Source organism: Fistularia commersonii, chromosome 2 (assembly GCF_037954325.1).
Source record: "Fistularia commersonii isolate RoL2024-O1a breed Wild chromosome 2, RoL_Fcom_v1.0, whole genome shotgun sequence".
Classification (NCBI taxonomy): Eukaryota; Metazoa; Chordata; class Actinopteri; order Syngnathiformes; family Fistulariidae; genus Fistularia; species Fistularia commersonii.
The window spans coordinates 26,082,679-26,093,401 of record NC_141285.1 but is presented as its reverse complement, the minus strand read 5'-3'; the positions used below and the strand labels follow the sequence as shown (position 1 = coordinate 26,093,401).

General features: G+C 50.3%; 1 protein-coding gene across 4 annotated transcripts in view; it reads left to right on the top strand.

Annotated features, from left to right (window-relative positions):
- Positions 1 to 1,157: 1,157 nt before the first annotated feature.
- pcgf5b (polycomb group ring finger 5b) overlaps positions 1,158 to 10,723 on the top strand; it is a 20,849-nt gene continuing 11,283 nt past the window's right edge. The window contains exons 1-9 of one of the 4 annotated variants that reach the window (XM_086174944.1): positions 1,162 to 1,467; positions 4,100 to 4,289; positions 4,401 to 4,453; positions 5,456 to 6,128; positions 6,940 to 7,036; positions 7,120 to 7,175; positions 8,391 to 8,450; positions 8,571 to 8,791; positions 10,409 to 10,507. In XM_086174944.1, the coding sequence (XP_086031070.1) occupies positions 5,999 to 6,128; positions 6,940 to 7,036; positions 7,120 to 7,175; positions 8,391 to 8,450; positions 8,571 to 8,791; positions 10,409 to 10,507 (663 nt within the window). In that variant the 5' untranslated portion in view covers positions 1,162 to 1,467; positions 4,100 to 4,289; positions 4,401 to 4,453; positions 5,456 to 5,998. Of the gene's footprint in view, positions 1,468 to 1,833; positions 1,964 to 4,099; positions 4,290 to 4,400; positions 4,454 to 5,455; positions 6,129 to 6,939; positions 7,037 to 7,119; positions 7,176 to 8,390; positions 8,451 to 8,570; positions 8,792 to 10,408; positions 10,508 to 10,723 lie in introns of those variants that run through there. The other 3 variants (XM_086174967.1, XM_086174958.1, XM_086174951.1) reach the window with 3 other exon arrangements.

Here is a 10,723-nt window from a genome sequence, read left to right as displayed (position 1 = left end):
TTGAAACGTGTCGCCTCCTCCGCCAGGACGGCGTCTCGCGAGCCTCCCCTCCATTAATCAAGCGGCGACACGGCGTCTCGACGGCGCGAGGAAATGAAGCCGCCTGTCAATTAAACCCGATGTTTAAAATCCATTTTGGGCCCGAGGGGACGCTCCGGGAGAAGTGTGACGAAACATTTTGGCGAGATGCCGATTGCTCGTATGTCTCCATGGAGACGCTTTTGGTTCATCTCTACGTATCGTGCTACATCGCCGCCATTTTTGAGAGGAAAACCCCGCTAAACCCAAGTTTTGACAAGAACCCAAACTAGATGTTTTGATGCCGAAAGGAAAAAGAATTCCCGATATTTCCTTTCTCGCGCCTGGATTCAGACCCTAGGAGTTCGAAGTAGGCCCATCTGAACTCCGAACTTCACGGCAACTTCGCTATTGATCCAATCGGCTGATCGATCAATTATACAACCCCATAGGACCGAACCTGCTGAACCTTTCTTTGGAGCCGCTTTCCGTGTTGTTGACCTCAAATGCCGCCCTTTTTTTTTTGCTTGTTTTTTTGCAACGGTTAGTCGCTCAAAGCCAGAAGGTCCCGGGTTTGATTCCCAGGAATGTGGAGTCTTCATGTTCTCCCCGTGTCTGCGTGGGGTTCCACCGGGTTCTCCGGTTTCCTCACAAAGTCCAAAAATACGCAGGAGGTCCACTGGAGTCCAGACGGAATGCTAACTTCTTGACGTAAGCGCTAATGATCGCGCAACCAAGACACTGTTATCATTGCTATTCATTCATTCACTTACGCCGCTTATCCCGGACTCGGGGTCGCTGGAGCCAATCCCGGCTGTCGTTGGCCGAGAGGCGGTGTTTACTCTTGACCAATCACAGGGCCACATACAGAGACGTTCACCCTCTCATTCAAATGTCATATAAAAACATTCAGCCATTCATTCACTCTATGACACCTGGAAACAGACATATAAACATTCATTCACACACTCTTCGGACTTAACAAATCATTATAATGATTAAATTTCTGTTTTTGAGTTGGAACAAACTCGCTGCGTGAGCGCGCGTACGCGTGCGCGTCGCGGGCCAATAGTCACCGAGTTACACAACCGCTTTCGGTTTCCGAGCCCTGAACGTCCGCCCGCCTCGGCGGCTCCCCGCCCACCGACGCTCTCCGCCCGCCTCGCCTCTTCCTCTCCTCGCCTCTCCTCGTCGGGCGGACCGGGGGGGCACAGCCGAGCCGAGCCGAGCCGAGCAGAGCCGAGCCGAGCCGAGTCCAACCGAGCCGAGTCGAACCGAGCCGAGTTGAGCCGAGTCGAGCCGAGGCTCCGCGTTCCCCCCCTCCTCCCGCTCCGGCCGAGCGGACCCGGGAAAAGGGGGCGGGGGCGGGAGGAGACCCGGCGGTGTGTCATGGTGGACGTTCCTGCGGCGTGCGTGAGTCCGGCCGCGGAGGGGGAAGTGTGCACGGAGGTGAGAACCGTGTGTGTGTGTGTGTGTGTGTGTGTGAGAGAGAGAGGCAGAGAGGAGCGAGAGCGCGCGCGTGCGTGCGGATGTGTGTGTGCTTCCGTACCTCCCCCCCCCCCCCTTCACGTTCCCGCGCGGGCGCGTTCCGTTCCGGTTAAACTTTGACGCCGCGAGATGAACCTCCTCCCTTTCTTCTTCTTCTTCTTCTTCTTCTTCTTCTTCTTCTTCTTCTTCTTTTCTCTCTCTCTTTTTTCCTCTTTCTATCTCTCTCCCGCGGCCGCGCGGTCCACGTCCGCGCGAGCCCGGGCAACTTTTACCCGCGCGCTTGCTCGCGTCTCTGTCACCGGAAGGGGAGCGAGCGGCGACACGCGCGCCAGGACGAGCGTGCACTAGAGCGCGCGCGCGCGCGCGCGCTCGCCGTCAACGGTTCGCCTCGCGCGTGTCGCCCGTCGATGTTGTTTTGACGCGCGTGACGTAGCGCGTGACGCGACGCGACGATGAGGTAAGCAGATCGCCCGCGCGTGCGTGCGTGCGTGCGTGAGCGTGGACAGCTATGGTGGTGGCGGGTGGGGGGGGGGCGCGAGCTGCGCACTTGAGATGTTTCTAGCCAATAGTAGCAGCCCACGCCGGAAGTGCACGCACACACACACTCACAAGACACGCACGCACACGCTCACACGCACCTTTTTTTTATGGTAAAAAATGAAGCTACTAGTCATTTCTCAATAACTCCGCGCCCTTCCGTGGATCGATAGATGATTCAGAAGCTTTCGTTACGTCACTTCCGGGTGAGACTGACGTCATTTACAGGAACAATCTTGCACGGTTGCGACCGGGACCTTCCCAACTGCAGCTCCTACCGAGACTTATAATAATGATTAGAGAAACAAGAACAAGCCAACACCGCTAACACTCAGATTAATCACAACTCTAAATGAGTATAACAGCAACACCAATAATAATGACAACAGAAACACTACTAATAGTGATAATAGAAACATCTCTAAAAATGATATTAACAATATCAACCATAAAAACGACTCGAACAACACCCGTAATAATAACAACTTACAAACATTCCACCATCAATAATGAAAGCGACAACAACTCCAATTACATTGATATCAACAACAACACTGATAACAATGATATCAACAGCAATAACAATTACAACTCTAATAGGGATGATGACAGCAAAAATACCAATCATAACAACATCACCAAAACGGCACCAATGATAAAAACAACAACACTAGCGGCACTGCTAACAATGATAACAACAACAACACTAATAATGACAACAACAACAGTACTAACAATGATGGCAACAACACCAATAATAATAACAACAACAACACTAAAACAGTAACAAAAATAACACTAATATCAATAACAACAATAAAACTAATAACAATGACAGCAACAACACTATGAGTAACAACGCCAACAACAGTTATCAGATTCTAACACTCAAACAACAACAATAATAAGAATAGTACCAGCGACACGACTAACAATGATAGCAATACCAATAATGATAAAAACACTAAAAATAGTAACAACACTAATATTAAGTATAAAACTAATAACAATGACAACTACAACACTATGAATGACAACAACATTAATAATAAAAACGACAATTACACTAATAACAGTGGCAACACCAACACTACTGGTAACAACACCGACATCAAAACAACTAAAACACTAATAACCATGGTAACCGCAACAATAGCAACTACAACTCTAATAGGGATGATGACAACAACACCAATTCTAACCACAACAGTTATCAGATTCTAACACTAAAACAGCAACAATGATAAAAACAACGACAGCAACACAACTTACATTGACATCAATAATACCAATAACAATAATAACAACACTAAAAATAGTAACAACACAACTAGCAATAACAATTATAACACTAATTACAATGACAGCAACACTTATAATGACAACAGCAACTACAACACCGATAGCAATGATAAAAACAGCAATAACAACTACAACTCTAATAGAGATGATGACAACAATGATAAAAACAAAATGTGGTTAGCAACTAACATGCTAACCACACCAATAATAATAACTACAAAAAAAACACTCAAAATAGTAACAACACTAATCGCAAGAACAACAATAACACTAATAACAGCAGCAACAACAATATCAATAATAAAAACAACACCACTAATAGCAAAGATAAAAACAACTCTAGCAATCACAACCAAAACAACAACAGTACAACTGATGGCAGTAGTTCTGTTCCACCTCCAAGAGGCTCCACACCTGAGACCATGATGGTCCTCAAAAGTTGGAGCGCCCTCTGAGGAGCTGTTGGTGGAGACCCAAAGAACCAGAGTAGAGCCGCTGCACCTCCACATCCAGAGGAGCCAGATGAGAAGACCCGGGCGTCCGGTCGGGTCGCCCCTTGGACACCTCCCTGGTGAGGTGGTCTTGTTACATCCCACCAGGGAGGAGGCTCTTGGGAAGAGCCAGCGCTTCTTTAGCGACTCTTTTCTCCACCTCTTCTCCACCCTCTCCATTGTTCCATTACTTCACCGTCTTCACCTCCGCACCCTGTAGCCTCACCGTTCCACTTCCACATGTTCGTTCCTCTCCTCTCCAGGAGCATACCTCCGCCCCTCGAGATGTTCCTCCACCTGTTCCTCCACAGCATCATCTGCAAAACATCGTAGCCCGTGGACATTCCTGTCGAATTCAAATGTTCTCACGGAGCTCCTAGCTGAACCCTGCTCTTGTAGCTTCACCCTTTCACTCCTTCACAAGCATGTATTGGCATCCGGTAGCTTCTGGAGGTATGTTTACGGGGAACTTGTTTGAAGGTAACCTAAAAAAGGGATCTTTTAAAAGTCAAGCCGTATCAATCGTCCAGCCGGGATTATCCAATCTAGGTTGTTTCCTTCCAGCGTCCATCACGCGTCAGTCCCATCTCACCCCCCGGCCGCCGCTTCCGAGAAAGGTATGGCCGTTTATAACCGAGCCGCGGCAATTTAACCCAACGGAAGGCAAACAGGACCCGCCCGCCCGCCCGTCAGACAGCTCAGGGCCGTAATTGTTATGACGGTAATTTGCATGCTGATTAGTATTTGATTGTGGGCCCGTTATCGGGTAATGGATGGACCGCTGAGTATTTACAAGGGGAATCAATCAGGGCCGGGAGACGGTGACTAATCCCGCCACCGGAGGCGTTCACCAGCTCGCTCACTTCATTTACTGTAACAGCGGCGGCGGCGACGGTATCCCATTAAAGTAAATGGTTTACAAAGGGGCTTTGCATGGTAAATAGGAAACCCCTGAGTGGGTTCGCCGCCGCCAGGGAAGGGGGGGTTAGCGTGACAGCTATGCGGAGACAGACTCGTGTCGGACAGGAAAATAGCAACCGTTCGTAAGGAACCAAAATGACCTCCCTTCCATTCCTCGTGGGGAATGTCGAAATTGTGATGGGTGGCCATCTCGGGTCCACCCCTGAGAAGGTGTTCAAGCTACGTTGGAGACCCCCAACCGATTTAGACCTGTGTCCATATGCATGGTTCAGTCCGGCAGAGGGGTGCGGGGGCATGTGGAGCGTACCATTAGCCTGCCAGGAGGCCAGGGTGGGAATGATACGCTCATTTGTTCAAGGTTGGGGGCAAAGAGCGAGAATACATTTGTCCACCTTGCTTACATTGGCCACCTCTGGAGGAGGCTGATCATAAGATGGAGTCCCAGAATTTTGTCCTACAAGACCAGGGATCGACTCTGAGCCCCTTCTTGTTGGACACTGACTTTGACGTTTTGCCGATGACATTGTGGTTTGCTGTGACAGATGGGATTAAGGGGAGGAGAATCTAGAGAGGTGGAGGTTCTGGATTTGGAGCATGTCAAATAAAAAAAAAAAGTTGTCCCATTTTCATGTCACGCAGTGGCAGGTTTTACTAAGGTACTCAGTAAACCACCTTTGTCTTTGTCCCCTCCCCTTCAGGTTCCTTCACTCCGGGGCTAGAAATCCATCAGACGACCTCGAGGAGACAAAGCAAGTCGTCCGAAAGAGGCGGCGTCCCGTGTGATGAGCGAGCAGAGCGGGACGTGGCGCCTTTGACCCCCGTTATGGATTAAAAAGGGAAAACGGAAGGGAATGGAAGCAGCATACCGTCTGGGAATCCCTGGAATTCTACGGAGGCGTCCGCTTGAAAGAGGACGGCGTCGGAGAGGCCTCGTGTTATTCTGATGTCAAGTGGACTCTCGCGGTCAAGTGGAGACGGGGTCCCCGTTGGAGAATGCTCTTCAGTCAGAACTAGAGGAACCCCTTAACGTTCGAGCGAAGCATGGAGCAGGATTTCACACAGCCGGATGTTTCGTCTCGCTCGTAGCTCGTTGGGGATCCGCGCAATCGCATTTCACGAAACTGTCAGATCGAAGCCGCTCCGCGCCTTCGAGACCATATAAACATTCCTCGCGGTCATCGACCGACACCTGGACCTTCTGCGATCGGCATCCGTTCGGTTGTTTTTCCCCACGGCCTTGCATGAACGGATCCAACATGGCCGCCACGGGGCGAAAGCACCTGGTGAAAGACTTCAACCACTTCATCACGTGCTACCTGTGCCGCGGCTACCTGATCAAACCGACCACAGTCACCGAGTGCCTGCACACCTGTAAGTGAAGCGGCTGATCCGCCACGACCTCATCTTGACAGCTTGAAATCTTCCGGACGAGCTAACAAAGTGTTACGATGCTAACACGTTTCCCCTCCCTCCATTCAGCGTGAAGTTCTTCTACACGACACAGAGCCAGAAACATACCGCATGCTAACCGTTACTGCTAATATTAGTTGACGCTAGCCCTGTTTTGTGGGTATGATGTACAATCATACAATTATGTTAGCGTCTTCATGCTATCCCAGCCGCGCTGCTAGCCTTATTTAGTGACCGGTAAAGGTGCTGAGCTAGCCGTTGTTGAAAACTATAAAGCACTGGTTTTCTGGGGTGTGTCATTAGCGCAGGGAACGCTAACTCTGTGTTAGCCATGAGCCGGCGCTAAGGTCAACATAAAAGGATTTAATTGGCTATTGTGCTGAAATCTGCTGACTTCAGGGTCTCTTCTGGAACCTGCACCCCTCCTTCTACGTCGTGGCTTCCTGTAAGAAACCGATCAATATTTACCAATGCCCGTGTGACTCGTCATTAGCACTTGTCTCCGACGGCTAAAGGAGGGACTTTTATGCTCGGACGTCAGTGTTTGTTGGTCGCGGGGTTCCTCAGATGCTACATTCAGGGGTCCACGGTACACTCCTAGCTCCCAGACGTAGCCTACCATACCATTGCGACTCCTCACACCGCCGTGAAACATTCCCCCCCCTCGCTAAACGGGACGTTGTCAAACTGTCCAATTTAAGTGTCGGCGGCGGAGATAAACCCCCGCCTGCCGTAAAATACATCCGTTTCCTTTTGTTTGTCCGTCCTGCAGTTTGTAAGAGCTGCATCGTGCAGCACTTTGAGGAGAGCAATGACTGTCCTAAATGTGGAATCCAAGTCCACGAGACCAACCCGCTGGAGATGCTCAGGTACTTCCCCTCCCGTGGACTTTATGGATTTGTTTTTCTACCTCATCCAATCACTTTCCCTTCTTTCCCCTCCCCTGGCCCAGGTTGGACAACACCCTGGAGGAGATCATTTTCAAGCTGGTGCCAGGACTCAGAGAGAGTACGTCCGCCAGATGGTTCGATCGATCCGTGAACCCCGCGGGGTTTGAGGTTCCCATCCGACGCGCCGGTCACGTCAAAAAAACTGGTGTAGATTCTCTGAGAAGACCCGAGAACGCGCCGCGCTCCCGCTCAGGCGTCGTCTGGAAGGAATTACCACTTTCGTTGTCAGTTACGAGTGGTTATATGCAAATCGGGCGGCTCTCGGGACGTTCAGACACAAAGCAAAGCAAGAAGTCCACTATGGCGCAGTTGCACCTGATTGGACAAATATTTGTTGGCCAGATCCAAAATAGCGACACTTTCGTAAACTGTCCCTTACGTGACCCCTGGCAGGTTTACTTATTTGACGTCCACAGTCGTTTGGTCGCCAGGTCGCCTGCCGTAAACATAACGATAACAAATATAAACAAAATCCACAAACATACGAGAACGCCATGATGCCAGAACTCCACCCAGAATGCACTGCAGGGAGCAGACAATGTCTCAATAGCACTGGGATCTTTGTCGGTTCGTAAGGCTCACCCAGAGCTAGCTAGCTACTCTTAGATAATATGTTTTAGTGTAAATAAGAAATATGATGTGTCTATGTACCATATCAAGAGGTGCTAGAAAAAGATTTGCAAATGCTTCATTTGTTCTGGACTCCAGCAGACATTTGGTATCTTCTAACCCGCTAGCAGAAGAGTCCATCATGGCTTCCTAGCAAGGAGTGCTAGCTTGTGCCAGGTTTCTCTACAATAACCTGGTGTAAGATTCATCGGCAGTTCGTTTAAACAAGGGAGTTCCCATGATGTGGGCTCAGGTGCAGGAGTTGTACTGTTTGTATGAGCGCCGCATTTTTGTTGATATCCAAAGATGTGCGGTAAAAATTGTAGTTACTGGAACGCAGCGGACGGCAAAACTTTGACCTCACATGGAAACCGATGCCTAGAGGAGGAACCAGAAATCCCTCCGGGTGTGCTGGACGGACCTCATGTCGTCCTGCAGTGAAGCTTGCGTTTGTCTGCGCCGAGTGGCTTTGAGGGAGTAGTGAGTCCCGTGGCTCTCGGAGAAGAGACGTCCATGAAATCCTGGGGTGTAAACAGATTCCACTCTTGGTTTGTGAGGTTAGCTTGTGTTTACTAACATGGCTAATGGGATAAAACAAGGAAGTGAACAACAAAATCCCCCCCAAAAACTAAACAAAACGCTCTTTCCTTCGTGTGAAATCTAGAAGAGGAGCAGCAAGAACTTGAATTCTGGAGGACCAACCAGCCCAAAGAAAACGGACAAGGTAAGAAGATTTGGTCTTTGCTTTGGTCCTGGTGACGGGGTTGAGGTTAGCGCCGGGATGTGGAGGTTGGAGAGGCAGGTTTTGCTTTCTGTTCACTAACAAGTGCACCTCCTTCTACAGGGGAGACCCTGAGGCCGGCGAGGCCACCTGAAGCTGCGGCCGCCTGCGGTGGCGGCGGCGGTGGTGGCGGCGGCGGCGGAGGTGGAGGCGGAGGTGGAGGTGGAGGTGGCGATGATGGCGATGGCGGCGGCGATGAGGACTATCACAGGAGTGACCCTCAGATCGCCATCTGTCTGGACTGCCTTCGCAACACGGGCCAGTCAGGGGAAAACACCGTCACGGTACGTCCACGTTTGATCGCCATCAATTGGGGTTGAAGTTGTCGTGAGGTACGAAGTTCGGTCGGGCGATCACGCGGTCACATGATCCAGGGTCACATGGGTGGGTGTCAAATGCCTCATGTGGATAGATCATCCTCATGGTATTAGAGTTGGAGTTGCCCTTCCCTGGAGCATACCGAAGATGCCCCATCTTGGCCTCATGGTGGCGCTGCAGTCATCACTGCCTCCTTACACCGGAAAGGTTCTCGTGTCTCCTGCCATGAAGTCTATCTTCTACAGGCATGGACTCTTCCATGTTCTCCCACCTACCTGGTTTCTTCTCTCCGTGGAGTCTCCAAGTACCCCAACCTGGGTTCTTCTCTGCCTGGAGTCTCCATGAACCCTTACCTGGTTTCTTCTCTTCATGGAGTCCCCATGTACCCTTACCTGGTTTCTTCTCTGCATGGAGTCTCCATGTACCCCAACCTGGTTTCTTCTCAGCGTGGAGTCTCCATGAACCCTTACCTGGTTTCTTCTCTTCATGGAGTCTCCATGAACCCTTACCTGGTTTCTTCTCTGCCTGGAGTCTCCATGTACCCTAACCTGGTTTCTTCTCTTCATGGAGTCTCCATGAACCCTTACCTGGTTTCTTCTCTGCATGGAGTCCCCATGTACCCTAACCTGGTTTCTTCTCTGCATGGAGTCTCCATGAACCCTAACCTGGTTTCTTCTCTGCATGGAGTCTCCATGAACCCTTACCTGGTTTCTTCCCTGCATGGAGTCCCCATGTACCCTAACCTGGTTTCTTCTCTGCCTGGAGTCTCCATTTACCCTAACCTGGTTTCTTCTCTGCATGGAGTCTCCATGAACCCTAACCTGGTTTCTTCTCTGCATGGAGTCTCCAGGAACCCTTACCTGGTTTCTTCTCTGCCTGGAGTCTCCATGAACCCTTACCTGGTTTCTTCTCTGCCTGGAGTCTCCATGAACCCCTACCTGGGTTCATCTCTGCGTGGAGTTTACGTGCTCCCGCATGGAGTCTTCATCTTCTCCCATCTGGCTTCTTGTTGTGTCAAGTGTCCATTTCCTCTCGCCTTGGCTCTTCTCTACATAGAGTCTCCATGTTCTCCTACCTGTCTTCAACACGAGTGGACTCTCCATGTTCTCCCTCTTGGGTTCTTCTCTGCATGGAATCGTCCTTCCATGCAGACGAGGGTTGAAACATCTTCATGTGAAGAAACTCAAGTTGAGTTGTCAAGACAGGAAGACTTCCACAAGAACTCACCATGTCCTGGATGAAGCTCCTCAGACATGTTCTCTGCACGGAGTCTCCAATCCTGCCATTGGTTGGTGAAGCGTGTATGAAGAGTGTGTGTGTGAGTGTGTGTGTGTTTTTGCCGTGAACCAACTGCCGGACGGCGGCGTTTACTCTTAAAGCTGCCGTTGCCGCGGTGATTAAATCCTCGCTCTACAAGCGCGGCGACCTTTTTGACATCAAAGTCAACAGGAGTTCAGGTGATTGACAGCCAACCACCTTCACACACACACACACACACACACACACACACACACACACACACACACACCACTGCGACATTTAAGAGGCGATTGACGTTTGCTGACGTTTGCTCGTCCAATCAGGATCTGATGAAGAGGTTCATCCGCTGCTCCAGCCGCGTCACCGTGGGAACCATCAAGAAGTTCCTCAGCCTGAAGCTCAAGCTGCCCAGTTCCTACGAGGTAAGCTGCTCCCAGACGGCCGATCGATAATCAATAACCACCGATAATCAGCTTCAGACCTTAAAGCGCCGAGCCCCAAAATTGAGAAGGTTCTCTCCAGGTTCTCCATGTTCTCCACTTTGGTTTCTACACTCTTGGTTCCTCCATCCTTGGTGTTCTCCATGTTGTCCACTATGGTCTCTCCATCTTCTCCAACTTGGTTTCTCCAAGTTCTCC